Genomic DNA, 25458 nt, shown 5'->3' on the forward strand with positions numbered 1-25458 from the left:
AGACGGTGCAGTGGAGCTGGGGTTCAGCTCACTGGTACACTACGCTTAGCATGCGTGGTGCCAGGGTTCAACTTCCACTGCTGCAAAAACAAGTGCAAAGCAGCACGGCAGCCCCAGGCCCAAGGTTCAGCTGCTAAGGGAGCCCGCAGCCCTGTGCACTTTAGCCCGGCTCAGTTACTGTCTGAACAGGGGCAGTCTAAGCCTGGGGTGTCCAGAGATGCTATTGGGTGGAGATGGGACCCCCTCGGCTTCACCGAAGCCGCCTCCGGGGAAGCCCAGGCGCATGTGCGCATGCCTATGAGTGCATGTGCACGTGCGCTCGTCCCCGAACCTCCAGAGCGAGGAGAACACGCAGCAAGCTGTCGGCGCATGCTGCCAAAGCGGAAAGGTTAATTGTCACGCGCGATGCCAACAGACAGACCTCCGGCAGATTCATTTGGATTTTGTTTTGTGGTTATTTTTTTTTTTTACAACTTTAAATACGGAATATAAATAAATTTTACATTTAAAAAATAAAAGGAAAGCCCCCAAAAATATAATCACCGACTTTACAAACTGAAGGAAGCAGATCTTGGGGAGGGAGTGCAAAGGAGGGGGAGGAGCTCAGACCCCACCCGAGGGGCCCGGGCTCTTTTTTCCTTTTCTCCTCTCCCCTACCCACTGCTGTAGTCCTAGGGCGAACCAGCAGGTAGGACCCCAAGAACCAAAGGGGAAGGAGGGGGCAGGGCAAGAGGGGCTTCCCCTCCCAGACCTTGACCTGGGCTTCTCACATCTGCCCAGAAGGGAACAGCAGGAGCTGAGGCCTGGGACCTGGAGGCCCACATTCCACTGCCTCACCCCTGTCTCACTGCTCCACACTGAAGGCAAGGACAGGGACACAGCCAATCCACGGAGCCTTTGTGTCCATTAGGAAAAGAATCCCTTTCCTCCGACACTTGACCTACATCGGCAGAAACCGTCAGAATAAATAGACAAATGGGTCCTAGGGAGGGCGTGAAGAGTGCTCCCTGCATGCAGTGCCCCTGCGCGGTCCACACTCTGTACCACCTTACATGGCAGTCTTGGCTGGGCTGGCATCTGATGGGCAGGCATCCTACCACCCTGGCCTCTGGTCTTCTGTCCTAGGGAAAGATGCCTGGGGTCTCAATGAGGGATCTGAAAGCCCATTGGTAGAACAGACTTAAAGGCCAGGAGGAGCGGAAGATGCAGGGTGGAGGTAGAGAAATGAAAAGAAATACAGGAGGACATGAACTGGGGGGATGGGGGAGGCAGGGGTGCCCAGGTCGCCATCTGTAATTCGCCCGAAGAGCAAACTTCATCTGTGACCTGCTGGGGGGCGCATGGGCACCAGCCCCAGCCAGGCGAGTCCGTCTGGAGGATATCACGTAGAGAAAGCAGAGAATGCAGAGCTGATGGGAGGACATGGCTTCTGGGCGCCATGAGCGGGGCTTCCCCGGCCCGTGCTCCCCATGTGGTCACAGCCACGGGACGAGGACAGGCACCAGTCTGCCTGGAGGTGTTGTGCAGGTCCCTTTGGAGCTGGTCGGCTCCTCTGCAGCGCTCCAGGGGCCAGCTGTTGGGGAGGCCCCCATCTCACCAGTTGCTCTGCTCCTGTGCCTCTTCTTGGGGCTCAGGGAGGAAGGAGCGATGGATCTGAGTTCAGTTTCCTCCTCTGGCCACAGGACAGGGCTGCTGGTGGGCAAGGACAGACACGTGGAGGGGACAGATGCGTTGAGGGCGGGGAAGCACCATTGGCCGTCCGAATCAGGCACTGAGACAGACGAATGAGGGGGGCGACATTATCACTCCAAGGACCCCATGGGGGCAATACAGCGAATACCATATTAAATAACCCTGTGGGCAGAGCAGAGGGACATAGGGTCAGAGATGGCCAAGGGTTCTGGGCAGATCCACACCAAGGCCACAGGCCAGGCCAGAGAGTTGGCACCAGGCAGCCCATGATGACTGCCATGTGCTCGGGCACAGCAACGTGACACCCCAACTGCTCTTGCTTGGGCTAAGCTGGGGTGTAGCCAGCCTGGGTCTCCAGAGCCTACAGCCTCCCCAGCTCCGCCACCAGTCAAGGGAAGAGAAACCTGGGGCCCCAAGCCCGTTTTCCCTCCAGGCCTTACCTGCCCGCATCCTCCGGCCGCCACCCCTATGCTCCAAGGGTCTCTTTCAGTGCCTCCTTGTCGTGCGTGTGCTTGAATTTGCGGTGCTTCCCCTTGGGGGGCCTGCGGACTCGAATTGTCCGGATGGCTACCCGAGTTTGGGGTGTCCTGGCTGCTCGAGAAAGAGACAGCTTGTCAGCATGTGGACGACTGTGGGTTCCATTTCTCTTCACCACAGTCTACTGCAACCTGAGCTAAGGAAAGGGACAGCAGAGAAGTCGGGGACCAGATCACTAGGGCTCTCATCCCAGCTCCACTGTTCACCAGCTATGTGAGCCTATGAAGAATTACTGAGTCTCCTCATGCCTCAGTCTTTCCATCTGCGAGATGGGTCATAAGATGGCCCATATCACAGGATTGGTGCAAGAAACACATGCTAACAAAGTACTTTGGGCAGTGCCTGACAGGGTGGTTTAAACATGGCTTCCAATCTGTTGTCCTGATCCACAGACAGATGGAGTTTACTTCCTGCCCTCTAAACCTGGTCTGCACTCCAGTTGTGTGAGGACAGGAGGAGGCAGAGGTGGTACCACCTCCACTCCAGGTAGGAACCTTCCAGAGAGAACCAGAGGATCTAAGAGGTCGACACCGACACAGTATATGGGCCACGTGGCTGAGCCTCAGCCCGGCCATAGGCAGCACACCAAGTGGCTGATGCCCTCACCACTAAGCTGGCTTGACTCCACCTCGCCCTACTGGTTAAATGTGACTTCCCAGTTACGGTGTGAGCTCAGTGATTCATTTCCAGCGTGTCCATTTGAAGCTGTCCGTGATCAGCCCCTTGGCGACAGGACAGAAGCAAGGATGGGACAGAGACCAAGGAAGCAGCCCCGCCTTTAGGCTTGTTAATAAGAGGTGAAGGCAAAAGGGCGCCTAACAGAAAGGCATCAACAATCAAGACTGTCCCTCATTTGAGGTTTGTTTGGGTTTTTGGTTTTTTTTTTTTGGCAGAACTGGGGATTGAATTCAAGCCCTTGCGCTTGCCATGCAAGTGCTTATTCTACAGAGCCATCTCCCTGGCCCCTTGAGTTTTTAAAATGTTCACCTACAAGGTCCTGAGTTCGATCCCCAGTACTGCAAAAATAAATAAAATAAAATGTTCACTTAATTGTGTTCACTTAGTAATTGATCCTTAGGAGACATGCTTAAGGAAGAAAAGGCCCGAACAGCCCAGAACTTGTTTGTCACTACACAGCCTCAGTTATCAGCTGGCCAGGCTTCCTCCTGTCCCTTAACCTCGGCTCCAGGCCCTCCCTTACCACCCAGAAGGATGGACCTGCAAACCTCACTGCAGTGCCAAGTGCCAAAGTCTTGAAGCACATGTATGGGCTGGGCACAGGCCGTCACCCAGCACTCTGGGAGGACTGCAAGTTAGGGCCCAGCCTGAGTGCCTAAGCAACCTAGTGAGGCCCTAAGGGGCCAAGAAAGCAGCTCAGCACAAGGGGCAGGAACTCAATGCCCAGTGCTGGGGAGAAAAAAAACCCAAAAAACTAGGACAATGCAGGTGAGAGCCACCGAGCCAAAAGCAGAGCTGCAAGATACCAGGACTGGCCACATACCTACCTGGGCAGGGCCTGGGACAGGAGCTCATTGAGTCTTGGCCTCAGGCACCTGCTGTGCAAGGCGTACTGAGTCAGACCAACTCTACCTGGGAACTCCAGTCCCATTTGGCCCTCTGCTGAATGTGTGAACCCCTTCAGTCACCTTCCAGCTGCAGGGGTGTCTAACTTTGCTTGCACACCTCCACTGACAGGGAGCTCACTGCCCCCCAAGTCCATTATGGAGGCTGACCTGATCACCAGCTCTTCCATCCTAGTTCCCCACTTAAGGCCACAAACGATGAAGTTGGGTCCTCATCCCCAGAGCAAGTTGTCTAATATCTGAAACTGACGTGCACAGAGCCTTCTCTCATCCTGATCTTTCCACACACTTGTTCCCCCAAGCAGGGGGCTGTGGTGGGCACACTAAGAACAGGGCCCTTTTTCTCCTCTAGGAGCAGGCAGCTTCAGAGCTAAGGCCCAGAGGATGGACAAGAGGGAGCCAGGCTCAGGAAATGTTGAGCAGATGTGGTCTGGAGACCAGGCCCTGGGGCAGGAATTCACTCAGCCACTCAAGGACACAGCCCAGCGAGGATGGCATCAGTTAAGGGGACCAGCCCAGTTGCTGTCCCAGTCAGAAAGCCAGCCTGCTGGGGTGGGGGGGGAGTCTAGATTGACCCATTGGGGCTCCCAGCTGCTAGAAGAGGAAGGGGTTGAGCAATTCAGAACGACTCCGGGGGAAGGCAGTTACCTCGCTGCTCCCGGGAATTGCCCTGGCTTCGGGTCACAGGCCGAGCAGACACTACCGTCTCACACTTGCAGGCCAGGTGGTCTTCCAAGGTCACCGTGGCCTTCTTAAAGGCTGGCTTTCCCCGGACGATCTCAATCTTCCTCACCTGGAGGAGGACAGAACACAAACCTCTGTAGAGACGCAGGCCTGTGCTGGCCGAAGCACAGCTTTCCTCGAAAGCCCAGAGGCAGCCCGCTCACTACTGCTGGGCCTAAACAATAGCAGGGCCTTGCCCTCTGCCCCTCTCGAGCTTTTCCATCAAAACAAGCCCTCCAACCTGGCCTCTGGCTTTGCTGCAGCCCCCATGGGCCCCCAGAGAGCAAGAAAGGCATTTCCGGGTTGTGCATGGGGCCTGCGGTGTCCTCATTCCTGGAACGCCAGCGGCCAAGGCCAAGGGCTGTGGCAGAAGCCGCTTGCAGTTGGAAAGGAGGGGGGCCTTTATCTAGGAGTGTGACAGGAAAGTGAGGTCAGGTGTTTGTCCCTCTGTGGAGCTGGAAGCCTTGGGGACAAGTGATACTGTCCGTGGCAGTGGATGGCCAGCTGGAGAGGGATATTTGTAATGTCACACACAGGACCCAGGCCAGGGACGGAAGGTGGGCAGGGTGCAGGGCACAGGCCACCGGCCATGCGTGGCCAAGCAGGTGATGCGTTTGGCCAGGGCCAGCACTGAGCCCACAGTGTGGACCCAGCAGTGCAGCCAGCCCATATGGGTGCAGCGACCTTCGGGAGCAGAAACCTGTCCATCTGATCAGAAGACATACCCAGCCCTCTGTGTGCCTGGGGCTCCCTGGCACGGACAGCTTTGGGACCAACCTCCATGTGCCTACTTCCTCCAAGAAAGAGGCAACCTGGACTAACCATTTGCTAGGGTAGGGGTGGGGCAGTCCTGGCTTTGAGTATTAGGCACCCAGAGGGTCCTTGAAGGCGCAGCTCACCAAGGTGACACAAGCAGGTGGCAGCATGCAGGATCCTGCTTGAATCTTTCTCTGAAAGCCCCAGATATTGGGGAGCTGTCCGGGGCATTTGAGGTGTCAGATACTGGCAGATTCCTCAAGGGGCATCTTGGGATTTCACCCATGGGAAGAGTGTGGCAATGCCCCATCTTGCCCGAGGTGGAAAAAACTCTGCCTGTGGCTGTCAATGACCAGAACCTGGGCCACCCTGGAAGGCACAGCCCGGGACACCCCCTCACACACACACACAGACACTGAAGCTGGGGGACAGGGCCTCGCACCTGCACGGGCCGCAGCTGCACCTGAGTGGGTCGGCACTGCACATTGCGGTTGTTGCAGCAGCCGGAGCAGCGCTGCACCTCCACGCAGGGCGGCCACACGAGGAAGTTGGCGTTGGTGCGGTCAATGAGGTTCCGCGAGATCTGAAACACCTCCGTGCGCGTCTTGCACTCGGCAATCATGGCCGGCTCAGCCACTGTCAGGGAGCCTGCAGGAGGGGAACTGGGTCAGGAGCCCATGGCTGGAGAGCTCTCTGAGCCCCTGCCACCCACTTTTTTTTTTTTTGGCAGAACCGAGGATTGAACTCATCACGCCTAAGAGCTGTCTCCCCGGCCCTGCCACCCTTTTATGACAAACATCCATCTTCACTCTGCTAGGGCTCCAGTCACTGAGGTACAGAGAAACTGAGGCTCAGAGAACCTACCCATGTCACAGATGGGGCAGTGAAGCTAAAGGACCTCTTATCTCTGGGCTTTGGTTTACAGTTCTGTGAAATTGACTGAATTTATTGGAGCCTCCAGGGGTACAGTGAGAAACAGATGAGAGCAAAGCTTTCTATTTAGGCAATGTTATCAGGGGCACACACCGAGACTGGGTACACGGTCCTGGCTGGCTGAGCCCTGAGTGTGGGAGAAGGGAGCCTGGGGCTGTCCTGAAGTCAGATCCTCTTTTTTCACCCCCTTGGCTTCTTTCCAAACTTTGGGAGACCACTACTGGGACTCTGGGGGCTTACCCAGGCTTCTCCTCCCGCGAGATGAGCCTTCAGCCTCACGTCCTGAGTGGGCCCGGGTCACGTTCAGGTCCAGCTCAGTCCCATCTTCATCTGCAGGACAAAAAAGATGCCGATCTGCAGGGCTAGCCCATGACTGTGCACAGGGCTCCCATGGGACTACGGGCAGCGTGAGGACTGTACTTTGCACCCCAAGAACATCCCCTCGGCATTCCAGGGGAGTCGAGGGGATGAGAAAGGCTGCCCAGGAAACCCCAGGTGGCCATGCTTGGAAGTGGTGGGGTCTGGCTGCATCTTTGGGGTGCCTCTACCCCCACTCTGGGTTCTTCAGCCATATTTTTGGCTAGAGCCCATATCCACGGAGTTAAAAATAATCCTTCCCCTTTGCTACTGTAAGTGAACCCTTCTCAGCCTCTAGGGTGGGGCAAGGCCCCGGCACTGCAGCAGGCCAGTTCCCAGTGCCCCTCGGCCCAGCGTTCCCATAGGAAGTGCTGAATGGAGAAATTCCCAGAATCCCCAGGGGGGCAGCAGGCCCTGATCACAGCCCCTCTGGAGCCCGGACAATGGCTTTGCAGGGCTGGGGAGAGAAAGGGCGGAGGGGCAGGGGTGGTAGCAGAAGGCGGAAGAGAGGCTGGTGACCCTGCGCCACGTTCCCTGCTAGGCTCCATTCTCAGCTTCTGTCTCCTTCTCTCCCCTTCTCTAAGCTCTGTAGGCTGGACAGCTCTCACCTTAGTGCCACCAGTGCCCCTTGAGGACACCCTTCCTGGCTAGAGATGGTGGTTAGAGCTGCCCACTGGGAAGTGAGACTGGGGAGCAGGCTTTTTTTGGTAGGAACTGGGGCTTGAACTTAGGACCTTATGCTAGCCAAGCAGACACTGCCACTGAGCAAGCCTCCCCCTGCCTGTGTGGGGGAGGCTTTGAACTTAAGCTTAAGGGTGGACCTTCTGTCTGTCAACTCAGGGGTCCTGGGGACAAACCCAGGCCATCTCCCCTGACACCAACAGCTCACACCCTCTTCCAGCCCATGTCTTGTCAAAGACAAAGGCTCCTGCAGGCTGCAGTCCATTGTCTGGGACCCCACGGGATCCTGTTTGGAGAAGACCGTCCTGCAGTATAGCCTGTGACTAGTCGACTTCCGCTGGACGGCTCCCACGTCAGTGTGTCTGTCTGTCCCTCTCCCTTCCTTTCTCCCTGCCATCTCTGGAATGTCCCTGGTGGGGAGGAGATAGGGGAAAAGATGGGCTTTGTGGAAAGGTTAAGTTGATTAGGAAAAAATAGCCCCATGACTGCTTCGAAACAGGCCCACTATTGAAAAGCTCACGTCTGAGATCCTGACCCCCACAGGGGTGTGGAGGGCCCAGCCGAGGGTGGTGGGGATCTTGGAAAGAAATGGCAGAAAAGCTAAATTTGGAAGTTGCCCCATTGTGTGGCCAGGGTTGGCTAGTCGGGCACCGGGTGGGGGTGGTGGGAGACACTGGGTGGGGGCCCTGGTACACAATAGGTGGGCCCAGCTGGGGCCCCTCCTGCCTGCCTCACCGCCCCCCAGCACAGGCAGGATTGAAAGGGCCCGGGAATGCTTTTGAGAAGGAGCCAGGGGCCCAACGGGGAGAGGAGACAAAGGCAGGAAATGCTGTTCCCCGTAGATAGCGTCTGGGCAAGGATTACAAAGTGACAAAGAGACAGAACCCCAGAGGGAAGGGGACCCGGGGGTGCAGGGGGTGCTGACCGGGGCTCCAGGGACCAGGCCAGGGGTTAGAATAGAATGGAATTTGCTCTGAAGACAGCGTTTATAAATACATTCCCAGCCCAGCCCGCCGGCCCCGCCACGTGTGTGCCACCAAGCACGTGCCCACTCGCTGAGCTCGCTCTTGGGCACGGGCAGGGCTGCAGGCTGCTCCCGGCCAGGTGTCCCCAAGAGACCTCAAAGACTGGGCTCTGGGCCAGAGGAGCAGGGAGAGGGTTCCCCAGGCACCGTCCTGCCTGGCCATGCTCACACCTGGATAGACACTCAGCAGAGCCCGCCCTGCCCCAGCACCCCACCCTTTGCACCCAGCCAGAGCCATATGCAGTGCTACCATTGCACCCCGGGTCCCAGGTACTGACTCATCTGCCTCTCAAGTCTGTCCTGGGCAGGTGCAGATGGCCCTCTCTGCAGTGCAGGGGGTGACTCCAGGCCCCTAGCTGTCTGGATGTCCAGGAAGGGCCAGCCTTGCCCTGCCCCTCCCAGGTGCCCTAAGGCCCAGTGGAGGCAGAGTGCTGGAAGATTCAATTTACCTACGGAGTCTCCGTGCAGCAGGCGCTGGAGGTCATCAAACGAGCGGATGGATTGGTCACTCAGCATCTCATAGAGTTCCTCAGGAATGGGGTCCCCCTGCCAGGCAGACACCATGGGGCTGTGTGAGTGGGGTAGAAGGAGGAGGCTTTTTCTCAGCCACCAACTTTCTCCATGGAGCAGGCAGGATCTGGGCTGATGACCACCAAGAGCTTAGGGACCTGAATCTCGGGGACCTGAACCTCTGAGACCCAGCTCTGAAACAACCCTGACTCCAGCCTGCAGCCAGGAACCCCAGTCTGCTGCCGGCTAGACAAGACTGTCAGCATCCTCTTTTCAACTAGACTACCAGACCCAGGGAGGCTCCAACAACCCAATTCCTCTCTGCTTCTGCCACATCTGACAGCAGAGGACAGCTGATACGTATCACAGGTGATCTAAGGATTCCCATTCTAAAGATGAGAAAACAGAGGCTCCATTGGTGAGTACCCTCTGCCCAGAATCCTACAGTTCATCATACAAAAGCTCACTGAGCCCAAACCTTTGTGACAACAGAGCCTGCACCCCAGCCTCCTGCAGTCCTATGGTCAAAGGAGGCCACATGTGCCAGCCATGCCCATGTAGACTCTCACCCAAAAGAGAGGAGGGAATCCTCAGATCCAGCCAGGAAACCTGAAAGCTTACCCATGCCCATGCTCAGCCAAACCCTATTTTTAGAGCCCCTCTGGCCTGTCACCAAACACACTTGAAACTTAATAAGCACTTTTAACAGGCCCTGTTTGGAGCCGGGCTTCCTCCAGGGAAACCGCAGGTCCTACAATAACATGAGAGTGGCCTGATAGCAAGGTCCCTGTGCATCCCTGTGATCCTGGGAGACCCAAACGCCTGGGGCCAACAGTCCTGAGAGGAAGAAGAGGGCACAGGAAACTGCGGCCACCGCCCAGAGGCCCAGCCCTGACACACCGCACACATTCAGGCAAAGTGCTCAGGGCCATGTGGCCTGGGGAGGCCAGAGGGCACCAACACGGGGGCACACCACACTGCCTCAGTTGCCCTGGACTGAGAGGAGGAGGCCTTGCCCTCCTCTGTTCCCTGACCACCCCAGGGACGAGTCCGGAAGCGAAAGTTGAGCTCCTGCTGCAGCAGCAACGGAGGGGTGCTGCTCTCACTGCCTGGGGCAAGGGGGTATCTCAGTCCCCCAAAGCTATGTGGGTGCCTCTGTGCGACTCTGGCCTCCCACAGTGGGCTGGAAGCTGTAAGAGCCAGGGCCAGGGTGGACAAGACCCTTGTGAAAGCTCCTTTTCTGAAATCCCTCCTCAATTGTGGCACTGGTAGCTCCCTTGGCACCTCAGGCCACTGCAAGGCTGGGGGAAGAGAGGTGGGGCTGAGATCTGGGCTCTTGCCTCCGTGTCCCCAGTTGTACCTCTGGGTGGGATATGCAGGTCAGAACACAGATGTTGGCCCAGCCTGACTTTCTTCCCTCAACCAGAAGAGACCAAGAGCAGGCACCCAATCCACAGGACAGAAGGTTGGCAGCCAGTGTCCAGGGAAGATCAGGGGAGGCCACTACCCTGAATTTTGCCACACAGAACTGACAATCTGCTGAACACTATTACCAACTGCTGTGTGACCTTGGGTTAGTCACTACCCCTCTCTGATCCTCACTCTCATCTGTCCATTAAGGGGGTTGAAAGATATTCCATTTGATTCTAATGCTGCCTGGGGGTGGCAGTAGGGGCAGAGGAATGACAAAGTGGAGGTGCCCAGCCTGGCCACCCTAAATCACTCCCAGGAGGAGAATAAGGAGTGTCTGGAGTAATGATTCAACTGGGTGGGGCCCAAAGAGCCAAGATCTGCACACACTGGAGCTACTTCGGCTGCTTGCTGGGGCGGAACAAGCAGAACCTGACCAGGACCACTAGGACCCATGAGGAAAAGGAGCCAACTTGTGGGAAGTTGTTCAGGGCCTGGAAGGCTGAATGGAGAAAAGCCTGGGGTGGAGACTGGTGTGTGTGAGGGGGTATTGTGCACACAGTAGGTGCTCAATAAATGCTGGCAAAATCAACACAGGACCCTGGGTCTCTCCAGTATGATTCTCCTGCCCCAGGCCAGGATGGTCCCATGCCTGCTACTGTGACCAGGCCCTTTGGTACCCAGCATTCACCCCGAATTCTCTGGACTGGACAATACAATACCGCGACTCATATTCACTAGCCACTGACCACAGCCAGCCGCTGGCTGAGTAAGATACAAAACAAACTGCCAGTTCTAAAAGGCGGGCACTATTTTTTTTTTTTTAAAGCCAGGGCCTCACTATGCAGCTCAGGCTGGCCTTGAGCTCACTTTGTAGTCCAGGCTGGTCTCGACCTTGAAATGATCCTCCTGCCTCAGCCTCCCGAGGGCTGGGATTACAGGGGTGTGCCACCACACCCTGCCTGGCTGACTGGCACTATTTTTATCTCCATCTTCCAGATGTGACAACTGAGGCTTTGAGAAATTAAATAAGCAGCCAAAGGTGTAGATGACCGGCTGGGTCCTTCCCAGGCCCCAGAATGCACCCCCTATTTTGCCCCAATGCCGCTGCTCTTCCATTCCAATGTCACTGGTCCTGGGCACCATCAAGGCCCCTGTCAGCTCTTTACTCCCATGGCAAGATAAATAACAGTCATAAGACACCGGCAGGGTCTGAAGACATTTTGGAGGCCACAGCGAAGGTGGGTACTGGCTTCTAGAGAGCAGAGGCAGGAACGCTGCTCAACATCCTGGTGCAGAACCGTGCTGTACAATAAAGCCTTAATGGTCCCAAGTATCAGTAGCACAGGGGTTGGGAAACCCTGTGTGACAGAGGTGGGCAAGGGAAGCCTGGCCCCTCGAGGCAGATCTTTTAACCATCAAAAGTCTGACCACCTTCTTGGAAATGGGGCTAGGAACACCTCGTCTGTGTTACTGCAAGGCAAAATCGCATGCAGCAGGGAACCCAGCAAATAATGAGTGCTTTGTGAGTTGTCACTGTCACCGTGACTCCATCTGTCAGCATGGCACTCTTGAGGGCAGCAGCAAGTGGCACAGGTGCCCTGGGACATTTTCAAGGATGTCCGTGGGTGGATGGAGAGCTGCATGACCACGGGAGGGTGCGTGACTGAACTGTTCATTGTGCTGAGCCACAGGAAATGGCACCCTGGTCCCACTGACATCAGCTGGTCTTGCGTGGGTTGAAGGATCCCTTCCGGGCGGGACTGGGGGCAGTGACAGGGAAACAGCCAACCCATGGTCAGCTCCAGGATGCAATGCCCCGGGGACCCTTGCAGGACACTTGCTTAGAGTCAGAACCAGAACCCCTACTGGGAGGCAGGGAGCGAGCATCTCTACCCTGGTTTTCCTGGCCACAGGTACTGGAGGTCTCTAGGTGGGCACCACAGACAGAAGAGCTCAAGATCCTGAAAAAGCTGCCCGAAATCCCAGGTCTGGGGCTGCTGGCAGGGTGAGGGCGTGGTAAGGAAGCAGTTGGGGCAAAGCCAGCCCTGGGAGCCAAGGCAAACAGCCTGCTCCCCACCCCACCCCCAGTGCCAGCTGCAGGAAGCAGGAAGGGCACCAGCAAGTGTCAGGCCAGGTGAGTTACCTGCTCCCAAGCAGGCTGGAAGATCGAAGGGGTTCAAATCCCATCCTCCACCTGGGCACACACATGAGAATGCACACTGGAGTGAATACATGCATGCGCGCGCGCACACACGTGCGTACACACACATACACACACACACACACTCCCCAGCAACCAGGGGCGGTGTGTGCAGCTGGCAGAGAGAGAAGTTGACAGGGAGGCCTGCCTGCCTGGGACTCTCCGGCCTTATTTAGAGCGGATGCCAAAGCCAAGCCCGTGAAAAAGTCCTCACCAGGCAGACCACACAAGCAATTTTGCACCAGCTTTTCCCACCAGCAGCTCCCTTCCTCCGGGCTCCTGGGACTCTTGCTCAGCCTCCAGGATCCAGCAGCTGAGCCCAACCCACCTCCCCACCTCTTGCTAGAGGAAGAAAAAACATCAGATCAGGAAAGAGCTCAGGAGCAGCAGCCAATCCTGGCAGCTCACAGCAATCACTGCCCCCGCCCCAATTCTCAGAGCAGGTCACCACATCCCTGGAACTCTTGGCTGACCCAACCTGCCTCGTCTGTTTTAGGTGGCAGAAACCAAGGCCCAGCTAGAGAGACACAGCCTAACTTTTCTTTCTGTGTCTTCCTCTCTCTCCTTTCCAATCCTGACAGTCCAGGTCCCAAGACAGAGGAGGAACACATGCATGGCTTTGCATGATGGGGAGACCTTGGCAGATGGAGCCAGCAGGAGGGCAGCACTCAATGCCCAGGCCACACTTCCTATTCAACTTCCAGGCACCAGAGCAAAGCACCCTAAGTGCAGTCTGCAGTCCCAAGGAAGAAGACAATGAACAGCAAAATCAACCAGAAAATGAAAGGAGAAGCCATAGGAAGAACAGCTGAAAGAGGGGAGAGAACACTGCCAGAGCCTTCCAGTACACACCTTGAGTCGATCTCCCAAACACACTTCCTGGCTCTTGCATCAAAGCCTCCAAATGCTGTTTGACCTTGACCTTGCACATTGTGGGGGTGGGGTGGAAGGGTGCCAGCCAGTTGGTTTCCCATCCCCTGAGGCCTTCAGCAAACCAGGAAGAAGCTGGGTAGTTAGAAGCAGTGGGGCCCCCACCCAGCTTCCCGGCAGAAGGGTGCTCAGACAGAAGAACATCACATGATAGTGGGAGTCACCTTCCCGGAAGCCAGCTCAGCACATGGGGATGGGACCTCAGCCACCTCTGCAGACCCTCCACTGACCCCACCCCACAGCTCCCATCCTCCTTCCCAGCTGCTGAGGCTGCCCTCCGACTCAGTACAAGCATGCCCAAGGCCATGCATGGGCAGCTCCGGGCCAGTCCCTGCAGCAAGCCCTCTTTCTGGGTCTCCCAGCACTGGTGACCAGGAGGTGGTTCTTGTATCCCCCTGTAGGATCCTTTCCCCGGGGCTGCAGAAATTTGTGCAGGATTATTTTTAAAAAGTGCTTCACAAATTGTAAAGCTGTAGGTACAATTGCCAGGCCCTGCAGGGTGTGGTCCAGGCTGCTGGGACTCATGTAAGAATAAAAGCTGAGTTTCTGCATCCTGGCCTCCACCCCAAACGCACACAAGAGGCCGTGTGGGAGAGGAGGTGCTAGGGGAAGGGGGTGGGGGTCCCAAGTACCAGGATCAGTTGAGAGGGGAACAACCCGGGGTGGGGACAACCTCAACAGTGGCCCGCTGCATCCCTGCTACCCCGGAGTCCCAAGAGGGCTCCTCCAAAGGACACATGCTCAAGACAGACCCATGCCCTTCAGTTAAATCCACGCCATTTTCAACCACAAGGGAGTGGTTTTAAAAAAGCAATCTAGAGTAAGGTTTGAGGGGAATAAAGCTGCTCCGACCAGGCAAAAAGAGAATAAGGGCTGGGGACCTAGCTCAACGGCACAAGCACTTGCCTGGAAAATGCATGGTGCTGAGTTCAATTCCCAGTACCAAAAAAAAAAAAAAAGGAGAAACGATAAATGACTGCTGTAGTGCCAAGATCTAATAGGAGAGTTCTGTTCCCTCCTAGGACCCAGGGAGGGAAATGGGGTCGTTACACAGGCGGCGAAGTGCCATGGCCCACCTGTTGCGTGGGGGCGGGCACCTGGCGCTGCGTGTACCAGGGCGGTACGTGCTGTGTGCGTGCGTGGGTGTGCGCGCACGTGTACTCGGTCCGCGTGTGCAGCGGCCATGCGTGCGTTCCGGTGCGATGCGCGCGCGTGTCCCGCGTGTGCACGGGTGTGGCGGCGGCGGCGGGCGCGCGACCTGGCCACAGTAGTGCGTGCCCGTCGCTCTGCGCGCCCGCCCGCCGGAGCGCACCATCGCCTCCGGCCAGGAGTGTGCATGCGTGGGTGAGTGAGCGAGTCGGGGGCCGGGCGGGGTGGGCTGCGGAGAGCAGCCGCGGGGCGCCGCCGTTCCCAGGACGCCCTGGCACCGGGCCAGCCCCCAGGTCCCGCAGAGAGGCGGCAGCTGGAGGCGGCCTGCCCCCTTTCCCAACAGCTGGCAGCGACCCGGGTGGCTGCGAGAGAGGCTGGGAAGCGGCGTCGCGAGGGGCCTGCAGGCGGCCGGGCCAAGCCCCGCGTCCTCCCTCACGGGTGCTGGCCGCAGGGGGCGGCCGCGGAAGGGCGGGGCCCCAGGGCGGGCGGCCGGCGGCCCTCGAGGAGCCCCGAGAACAAAAGGAGACGGAGACGGCTCCTCCGTGGTAAAAACAACCTGCGCTGGCGGCGGCCCAAGGCCTGGCCGCAGCCTCGTAGCCCTGCGCCTTAACCCCTTCGCCGCCGCCTCGCGTTTCCTGCGTCTGGCCGGAGGCCGAGAGCGCTGGCCCTCACGGGACCTGCCAGGCGCAGGCTGCGGGCGGAGGCGGGACGGGACCCGGGCGCGCCGCGCTCCCGCCGCCCTCGCCGCCCGCACCTAGCGTCTGCCCGGCCCCGCCTCCTTTCCACCTGGATTCCGGGCAGACTTGCCAACTCACTGCTACGTGAGGCCAGGAGGGGTGGCGGCACCGATCCGACCTGATCGCTCCGCAGACGTTCCCGCGCCCCACCTCGCTGTCAGCCAGGTTTTGGCAGGCGGCGCGCTCCCTCCTTGCGGGGGAGCGAGGGGCGCTTCGCTTCCTCTCGCGGGGCGCGGGCGCAGGTACTGTGGGCCTAGGGCATACTCCGCCCTGACAGCAAGGTTTCTAAAGAGTCCTGGGTCCTCCTGTCACCCCAGGCACCCGACGCCCACCTGAGTCTGTCTGCCTCTTTCTTTCCGGGACCCCCGTTCCCAGGCCACAAACAGCTTCTGGGGCATACTCGAGTGTCGAGCATGCTCTGCGTGGCCCAAAGTGCCCAGCCCAAGCCAGAGTAGAAACCAGGGCAAGACCCGAACCTTCGCCAGAGGTCGGCAATGGATGCAAGTGTGCGCGAGCTCACACCTCCCGAGCAGGGTGGGTCTTGGTCAGACTCGAAGGCCACCTTGGAGCCGACTTGGGTTTGGGAGGACTCGCTGCCTTCCCCACCTAGGAAGATGATTCTGGGGATCCTGAGGGAGGGGATAGGACTCCCCACCCACCCTAGACGCTAGGAAGCTCCAGGATCTGGTTCGTCCCTTGGGAAAAAGAGCTGCCCCGGCCGCGGCCCCTGCCCCTTAAGAGTCTGGCACCTCCAGACCTTGTCTCCCAGCCCTTGGGGTCACCCAGCGCCCAGCGCCCGGTCCTCGAGCTGCAGGAGTCCAAAGTTCACAGCAGGAGAAGAGGGGGCGGCCGGGCGTGGGGGTGGGTGAACGCAGAGAACCAGCCCCGGCCGCCGTCACAACTCACCTCGGCGCTGACCAGACGCAGGTAGCAGCAGAGAGACAGGAAGAGCGCCCAGCAGCGATTCATGCCGACTCCGGGCCCGGCCCCGCGGGGCCCCAGACGCGTAGACCGAGCGCGCCGCCCCCGCGGCCAGGGTGGGGGGCTGGGGAGGAGGGTGGGCTCCGCACGGGTCCTCGGTGATCAGGAGCTCAGGCCGCTGCAGCCGCCGCCGCGGCTTACCCGCATGGCCCCTGGGCGCCGCCGCCCCCGGCCCGGGCTCCGTTGCTGGGGGGCTGGGGATGACCAGGGTCCGAGACTGCTACCTGGGCGGATCCCGAGCCCGCGCGAGCATCCACGGCCGGGGGGCTGCGTCGCGAACCAGCCGAGGCGTCTAGCCGTATGGGGGCGCGCAGAGTACTCCAACCTCCAAGAGGAAAAGGAACACACCAGCCAGGCGATGGTTCGTCTTCACTCGCCAGCCGAAGGCGTTTTCCTCTGCCCGCTGGCTTAGCTTTTTTGCAACATTTTCTGGAGAGGCCCCCAAATCAGAAAGCTCAGAGCTGGTCACCTCTAAGCCCAAATCTCCCCAAAAAAACTTTTTCCAAAGTTGTCTTTGCAGCGGCGGCTTGAGCACCCGGGCAGGGAGAGGTGCAAACTCCCGCCCGGGCCGGGTTGGGGGCGGGAGCGTGTGCGCCCTGGCGCAGGGCCCAGGCGGCGGGCACGGCTGCTCGGCGCGCGCGGCGTGCCCGTTGCGCGCACGGCCGGGCCGACAGGTGGACGCGGCGCGAGTCGGTCGGTCAGTCTGCCCGCGGGCTCGCGGCTCTGGGCGTCCTCTGCGAGCTGCAAGCTGCGGCTGCTCCGGCTTTTTCTTTGCAACGAGACTGGAGGGTGGGCTTTTTTTTTCCCCTCTCTCTCTCTCTCTTTCGCGCGTGTGTATGTGTGTGTGTGCGCAAAATATCTCTCCCTCTCAGGAATGAAAGATGGGCGCTGGCGGCCGGAGGGGAACCTTCAGGAAGGCAGCGGGAGGTGGGGAGGCCTCGGGCACGCAGGGAGGCAGGCGGGCCGCTCCCGACTGCAGGAGAAGTTGCCACCCTTTCAGCTGTTCCGGCCTTTATAAAGGAGAAGGGAGAGTGCGAGAGGTGGGTGGAGACAGCCTTTCCTCTTCTGGCCCAGAGTCAGCGGTAGGAGGGGGGCAGAGCTGAAGGAGAGCCTGGGGCTAGGGCGGGGCGCCTAGGGGGTCTCTGAGAGCCCTGGGTAGCCCCGCTGTCAGCCAATCTGGCTGCTGGGAAAGATGAACTGGGAGGCCCCACCGCCCCACCCATTAGCACAGTGACCACCACAGGTTAGGTGCTCACGTGGTTGGGGGGTGTCACGGGCTGGGCTAGGAGGCCAAGCCTTCCTCTGGAAGAACTCAGGCTCTGCAACCTGACAGCTTGAATTCAGGTCCTGTCTAGCCAAAGTAGCTGGGTCACCTTGGGCAAGTCACTTTCCTCCTGTGCCCCTCCATCAAGCCTCAAAACGGAAGCATGCTTATTGTGTGGATGAAATGTCAAAAGGCTCCAAAAGCATCCGGAGGGAGCCAGCCAAAAGGTGAACGCTCCAAGCCACACAGCCCTACCGTTCAGCTGCAAGCCAGTCCCTCTCCTCCTCCTAGCTGGTTGCCTGGCACACAACAGACTCCGCCAGCATAGGCTGAATCGGAATTTGTGGAACTGCAGAGTCACACAAACCCCCACAACACTGCAGCATCCTGGCAGGGCTGCCACCATGATCTCTCCGTCTTCTCCCTGATGTTTACTACCTCTCTCGGCCCCCAACTACAGGCCCGGGGCCTGCCCACCCACACCAGCATTCACATGGTTAACGCCTTCCACTCCCAGCTCAGGGAGCTGCCGTGTCCCACCCTCCAGCAGTCACACTGTCACAGTGACATAGTCACACGCAGGCACACTGAGCCCAGCACCCACCACCAGACCCGCAGGCTCACTGCGTCGCCCAGTCTCCTGGCTTTAGGGCACCTTGATCTCATTCGTTTACACTGTCTCTGTCACCTGCCTTTTGTACCCATACGTGTCCCTTCAGAGTGCCAGGCTTTTCTCCCATGGGCACACCCTGAGCTGTGCTGAAGCTTCTTCATGGTCCTAGCTGGGGCGGAGCTGGCTGGGAAGGACTTCCCAGGTGGCCTCTTTACCAACAGCCACAGACACCCACACTCCTCCTCCCCCTCCAGTGGGGGCACTCTGGTCAGACCCTGGTTCCAATCCCAGTGTGTCTCTGGGAGGACGTTTTAACCTCTTAGTGTCTTGCATTCTTCATCTCTGAGTTAGAGATGTGGCTGTAGTTGGAGGCAGGCAGGGATTTCAAAGAGACGTGGGAAATTTTTAGGGTGATGGAAATGTTTGCTGTCTTTGTGGCAGTGGTGTCACAGGCGTCCCCACATATCAAAACAGGTACGTGCCATGTATTGTGCCTCAGTTCAGTTGTAAACAGTGAGACTTTCCGACCGTGATAATTCAGGCCCTGCCCTGGACAGACCTGAGTAGACAGGCACACCAAGCAGACAGAGTGACAGGCAAGGTCAGGGAGGGTCACAAACACACTATATCTGATGTCTAAAGATTTAGAGGTTAGAAAGCCTTGTCCCATCAGACAGCCTGTGGATCTTGACCTTGACCTGTATCCTTGTGTCTGAGTGGATGCTCATAACTACCATTGCTGCTGCACTGAGCCTGGGGTGGGTGTGTTCTCTCTATGAGGAGCAGCCCATCCATGCTTCTGTGCTGTCCTGTCTCACAGTGGGGAAACCTAGGAGAGAGGGGCCAAGCAATCTGTCCAAGGTCAGATATGACTTGAACCCAGGTGGTCCAGCCTCAGAGTCACATGCTTAGTTAGCCTGTTGGGGTACGCTGTTCCCTGGCAGGTGATATGACAGGCATGAAAATGTGACTTTATTTATACTTATTTTTTGCAGTGCTGGGTGTTAAACCAGAATGTACTTGCTGGACAAGTACATTCTACCACTAGCTGTATCCCTACCTTTTTTAAAATTTCATTTTGAAACACGATCTCACTAAATTGCCCAGGCTGGCTTGGAATTTGTAATCTGCCTGCCTCAGCCTCTGAGTAGCTGGGGTTACAGGTGGGAACCACTGCCCCAGGCTCGCAGTGAGCAGTGTTACCCAGGGCTTCCTTCAGTAAGCTTGAGCACGTTAATACATGTGAATGCGCACTGTTGGTCCCGCCAACAGGCTGGCCCAGCGGGACTCTGTCCAGAGCACTCTAGTGGCACACAGCATGGCTCAGGGATGGGGTGAGGGTGGGCTGAGGCCATTCTGAGTGGCATCATTGAGTACCTACTGTGCGCAGGCCCTGTGTGAAGCACTGCAAAATGGAATGACCCAGTCCTGGCGCTTAGGGTCACAAGTCATTGCAACGGATGCAGATGTCTGCGCAGATAGAGGTGGCCTGATGGGGACCAGCAGAAGCATCAGTGGCTGCCTGGCACCTAAGGCTCAGATGCTGTGAAGAGGGGAACGCTGCCCTGCGCCCTCCCCTTGCAGACAAGCCCTCTCGGAGCACAGCTCTGTGGCTTGTGCTGAGTTTGTAGCTGTCACCTCCTCCAGGAAGCCCACAAGCCTAGCATTCACTCCCTGGGCCCCGCAGCACATTCCAGTGGTCTTGTCTCGATGCTGCTCATCTGTCTGTCTTGTCCTAGACTGCGCTCCTGGTGAGCAAAGGCTGCAGCTCCTTGTGTACATAGTTGCTCAATAAATGTCTGCTGCAGGAAGGAAGAAATGAGTGAATACCTTGCCTGTTTCTCCCTGAGTCACAGTCAGTTGGTACAGAGATTCGAGACCCTTCCTAGAAGGTGGCAGGAGGTGGGGAGGGGTTGGCAGCATGAGATTTTAAACTGGGGCAGCACAGGGGCTTTCAGGACATCACACATACACCCCCAATCCACTTCAGCAACCCAAAGAAGAACATGGAGTGTCAGAGCTGGGGAGGCCCCAGCACATCACTGAGGCATTGTGTTCTGGAGGCCCTGCGGGGGGCCGAGCCCCCATGCAGCCTCCTCCCCGCCCCAGGAGTTCTGAATCAAGCAAGAAAAGCAGCGGGCTGTGGGCTCTGGCTAGGTGCACGGTGGTCCTGCCAGGGCCCAGGCTTTTTAAATAGACTTCTGTGGCATCCAAGGCCCCCGCTGGGAAAATCATCTCAGTCCCCGAATAGGTGTAGGCATCAGACTACGCCAGCAGCAGGCAAGGAAATGCTGCAGAAGGTGAGTCCAGTACCCGGCACGCAAGTCCAGAAGGTGGCAATGTGAAGCGCTGGCCCCGACTGTCCCAGGAAAGTCTCCTTTTCCCACCTGGTAGAGGAGGAAGTGGGGCTGCCATGGCTGCGGCAGGGCGGTCTGGCACGCTCCAGCTGGGGACTGCATGACAGCAGAGCCCATGCTCCACTGCTAGGTTACATGGGGACCACTGGCTGCCCTAACCCCCTGGCTGTCCTCTCCCCCAGCTCACAGAAGGTCTTGCTGTGGATAGAGCACTTCCTGGCTTTTGCTTGGGCTACCTCACAGGCTCCTGGGTAGGAGACTGTTGCCATTATGTGTGCCCATTTTACAGATAGGCAAAGAGAGCGGGAGAGTCTTCTGGTGGGCAGAGATGACCAGGGTGAAAGCCCTGCTCTACCTGCCGGCTAGCCACATAACCTTGGGCAAATTCTGTAACCTTTCGGAGCCTTGGTTTCCTCGTCTGTAAAGCACCGGCACAGTAGCACCCACCTGGTTGGGTTAGATGAGTCAATACCTGCTCAGGGCTGAACGTCCCAAGTGGGCCCTGCACAAATGTCAGTCATCCTTACCACCCCAAGCTGCATGTGCCTGAACACCCATGTGCAACCTTACACACTCCCTTGTCTCTGAGATCCAGAGCCAGGGCTAGGAAAGGGCAGGAGCCTAGAAGGGCTATCTTTACCCTGGCTGGTCATCCTCACACAGGGTCCCCCACCTTGGTGAGGCTCTGGTGGCCACATGGTGAGTTCCAGGGAGACCCCAGGAAGGCAGACAGACAGACAGAACCCAGCCCAAGGCCCAGTGAGAGCAGCCCCCTCTTCATCCTCAGGCCTGGGCTTCATACAAAGGGGTGGGAAGCTTTGTTTGTTTTCTTGGGGCCCAGCTGGTGCATTTTTAGCTCTTCCAGGCTCCAGACAAGGAAGAGGATGTGGGTGTTTGGACGGGTAGCCTGGCCTACCTGCCTGGAAAGCAGCTGGAGTTGGAGGCCAGCCCTCCTGGGGTGAGAGAGCCTGGCCAGGTGGTCTGGGAGGTGAGGGGCCATGGCTCAGTGGCTCCCTGAGGCCCGTCCCAAGTGTGTCCCAACATTCAGTGCTCTGAGGGCCCACACACTGCAGCCACTGATACATCCCTGCAGAAGCCATCAGGATGTCACTAGGAGCCCCGGGTACAAAGTGAAGGCTCAGCCAGACCCAAGCCTAGACCTACTCGGAGGACATCCTGGGCCCCCAGCACTATGACAGTCATGGCAGCCTCCCCTCGGGGCCCGCCCCTCTTCCTGACTCACAGTCCCCTGGTAGAGGCAGGCCCCTGGCAGAGGCCGGACGGTGATTGCCCTTGCCCGGCAAGGACAGGAGGCCTGCTGAGTCTGCTCCACATGCCCTGCCAGCTGCTGCTGTGATCCTGTTCACACTGAGGTTCAAGGTGGCATCCGAGCTCACCCAGCAAAGAAGTGGCAGTGCCAGCCTAGCCTTGGCCCCAAGACTGTGACTCCAGAGCCCACGCTTCCGCCACCTCCCTGCCTCGTGGTGCCTCCCCCTGTGGCCTGGATCAGAGCCGCCTGGCCTTTGGCTTGTCAGGATCGAGCAGCTGATGACTCAGTGGAAGGGCGGCAGGGCTGGGGGTCTTGGTCCTTACCTGTCCCCTCAGGGTAGGAGACTCCCCTGGCATGGGGGGCTAGGTGTGTGTTAGTGCACCTCCCCTCAATCAGGATGTGTTTTGGGGGGTTCTGAGGGTCCCAGAAGGGAGGGGCAGGAGGGAGCGTGGCAGGCAGGTAGCAGGCGGTCCCTCCTGGTGGGGGACCAGCTTGCCAGAGGGAACGATTTGTAACTGCTGGGAACGAGGCAGGCCTGTCAGAAGAATGGGAAGCCAGCCATGGTATAAAAGTCGCAAATCTTTCATCAATATTCATAAGTGCAGGCGCTTGGTGGCACTTGATATGTCAGGCAGTTGCTCCTAGGCCTGGGGTGCACTCACACTAGCTGCGTGACGCCTGTAGGCGCTGAGCCCTGGCGTCCTTTATACGTGGGAAACCACGGCCTCCAGCAGCTTTGGAGAGGGCAGTGCTGGGGTTCGAACCCACACAGATTGTACCAGCATCACCTGGTGGCCTCTCTACCCATCTGCCAGGCACAGAGCCTGCCCTCACGACCCCACAGACTATTAGGGGATATTTTTGTGTCTCGCACTTTTGCTATGAACCAATAAAGTCTTTTTTAAAAAGTCAAACACTGGTTTTCTGTGGTTCCCACTTATGTGTCAACCTCCTAAAACCTGGCCAACAATGTAGGGAAAATATCCCCATTTTATAGATGAGGAAACTGAAGCCTGTGCTTGGAAAAGCAGAGTTCACCTGGGAAGAATAGGGGATCCAGACACACTCTGATGGAGGATCTATTCAGGTGGGCATGGTGCCCAGAAGGTTGTCCTCATGAAGAACTGGGCACAGCAGTGCCAGCTCACCATCCCAGAGGCCCCTGCACTGTGGGAGGGTCTATAGGCTGAGCAGGCAGGTGCAAAGACAGCCAGAAAGATGGAGAAAAATGCACAGACACCTTGAGGCATGGTTACAAGACAGAGTGCAGCCCGGAGGGAGTGACTAATGGGCTCAGTACTAACAGCCACAGCCCGGCACTGTGCTCCCGAGTGCACACGCCCACAGCCCCTGGTGCATCCTTGCAGAAGTCACCAGGTTGTCACCAGTGGTCCCAAGTTCAAGGCAGAGGCCCTGGGAAAATGGGCCACTGCCTCCAACAGAGGCTGTGGTGCAGCCTCCGAGAACAGCGTGTCTGTCCTGGCCATCCCAGCCGTGTGCCCTGAGCGAGTTGGTTTCTGGAGCCTACCGCTTTTGGAGATGGGGTCAATGGAGTGGAGGAGTGAATATCAGGCAACCGGTGAGGAAAGGTAAGCCACAGCACAATAACCTGGCCTGGGGGTGGCCTGGGAGTGGCCTGGGGGCGGCCTGGGAGTGGCCTGGCCTCACAGACCCACGATTGGCTTCAGGTGGCAGCCTGGCAGTGAGCACACCCCTGTGACCAGAGGGATGAAGCAGACTCAGAGAGGGACGGAGCCTCCCCCAGGTTCACTCTGCTGGTGAGAGGTGGCCGTGGGCTTGAGCTTGAGTCACAGGATTCCCAGGACAGTGGTCGGGGAGGGAAGAGAACAAGTCATGGAGGCAGATGCCCGGTCTGCCTGCCTAGGCTGAGTGAGACACTCCCATTGGGGAGGGGGCATGAGTGTGTCTGTGACTGGGTGTGAGTGAGGCTAGCACCACACAGGCTGGGAGTTGGGATGGAAACGCCCCCAGCTGGTCCAGGTGGAGATACCAGGGCCAGCTAATGGGTCCTGTTTGGACACCAGGGGCCCCCACCCTGAAGACCTTGGGGTCTAGGATGCATCTCAGCCTCCACCCCAAATCTCCTGCCTGCCCCCACCTCCCAACTCCTTCCTGTTTTGATGGAAGGAAATTTTTCAGCTTTTTCCTTCTTTATTTTTCCAGACGGGTGACTCGCTCAGGAAAGGAATTCCCCCCTCCCCAAACTATCCTGATCCTAGGTATCGATGCCATAGATCCAGGCCCATCCTGTTGTGCTGAGGCTGTCGTGGTTATTTTGGGTGCTTTTACGGGGGTGGCGCCCCAGGGGAGGGGATGTGGGGGTGATCAGCTGCATCCCCCCTCCCAGGCTCCTCGCCACCCCCACCTCGTCCTCTTGGGCTCGGCGGCCGGGAGGAGGGAAGGAAGCCTGCTAAGCCAGAGTATAAATAACTCAGGTGGTTACTCAGCCCCAAGAACATGATAACATGAGTCACGATGTGAAATCAAGAGGAGGGCAGGGCAGGGGGCCTGGGAGGGAGACGCAGTGCCCGGGGACCCGTGATGGGCAGGCCTTGGCGGCAGGCAAAGTTGCCATGACACAGATGGTCCTGGGGAGCCTGGCTTGGACCTCAGTTTACTCATCTGGAGCACAAAGCGGGTGGCTTCGTTCCCAAGGGCCCCTGAGACAGGAGGAGGAAAGAGGACAGGCAGGGACCACGCTATGAGCATCGTGAGCCCTCTGCTGTGCCTGCCACACATCAGGGTACAGAGCAAGGCCACTGGGACTTCTGCTCCCCTCCCCTCACTTCCAGGGCAAGTGGCCTAAGGGATTTCCTGCTCCTGAGTGGGACTTGTGGGATAGGAATGGGGGACTTGGACAGCAGCCGGAAGGTCTCAAGCATTTGGCCTGTTGATCCTTCACCCACCAGGTGGCCCTCAATCAAGGACAATCCCAGTGCCTCCTCCCCATGGCTGCCTGGTTATGCGTGGGTGCAGAAACAGGACACCCTGGAGGGCCAGTAGGATTAGCCAGGCAGCTCGGCCAGGCCCAACCCCAGCAGGCCAGAGGTCAGAAGCTGGCCCAGCCCCAGCCTCCTCTTCATGTCTTCAGCTTAGGCTCATCTCCAGAGCCGCTCAGGCCTGGACCCCGAGTTGCCATGGCAATGGGTTCTACAGCCTGCACAGGCTGAGCAAGCCTCATGTCACCTGCAGCTGCCTGGGCCAGCAAGGGACAGCAGGGCTGTGGTCAGGGAAGGAGCCCACAACACCTGTCCCAGTAGGAGGGTCTGGGCAGGGGGTAGAGCTGATGCTGCTTCCTAGTGTGCAAGTTGGGGCACCAGGGTGTCCATGTGACTTTTGACAGCTCCATTCCTAAGTCCAAGGCATGAGAATGGCACAGTGGGGTGGAGAATAATGGCTTCTCTAGCTGCGAAGAGGTCACACAGCTTTTAGCTGGCCATCAGGACTGCCGGAAGGCCCTCCTCACCAGAGCAGCACCCCTTCCCACCTTCAGCCTGAATCCAAGGTGCAGCCCATCCCCCACTCACTGTGCCTGACCCTTGGCCTGGCTGTTTCTCCAGCGGGAACAGCCACACCTCTGCCCCCAGCCCACGTGCCCAGACTCCTTGGCATGGCTCAGGCCCCCTTTCAATGGGCAGCCTGCCCTCTGGCCCCTCATAAACAATGGGGGCTCCAGGAATACTGTCCCGCCTGGGCTGAATCAAACGCTCTAAATTTAGCCCATCTG

The 25458-nt window shown here is 58.2% G+C and overlaps 1 protein-coding gene across 2 annotated transcripts; it reads right to left on the bottom strand.

The window, feature by feature from the left end:
* Positions 1-504: 504 nt before the first annotated feature.
* Positions 505-17269, bottom strand: Pdgfb (platelet derived growth factor subunit B). 2 transcript variants are annotated; one of them, XM_023719002.1, is made up of 7 exons: positions 16132-17269; positions 8736-8832; positions 6465-6554; positions 5734-5939; positions 4461-4605; positions 2133-2283; positions 505-1771 (listed from the first exon to the last, which is right to left on the bottom strand). In XM_023719002.1, exons 1-6 carry the CDS (start codon positions 16192-16194, stop codon positions 2159-2161), a joined length of 726 nt encoding a protein of 241 aa, XP_023574770.1. In that variant the 5' UTR covers positions 16195-17269; the 3' UTR covers positions 505-1771; positions 2133-2158. The 2 variants fall into 2 exon arrangements, with proteins under 2 accessions (XP_023574770.1, XP_004634688.1); XM_004634631.2 differs by having other exon boundaries at positions 505-1854.
* Positions 17270-25458: the final 8189 nt, after the last annotated feature.

This window comes from Octodon degus, unplaced genomic scaffold, assembly GCF_000260255.1.
Source record: "Octodon degus isolate 3935 unplaced genomic scaffold, OctDeg1.0 scaffold00064, whole genome shotgun sequence".
Classification (NCBI taxonomy): Eukaryota; Metazoa; Chordata; class Mammalia; order Rodentia; family Octodontidae; genus Octodon; species Octodon degus.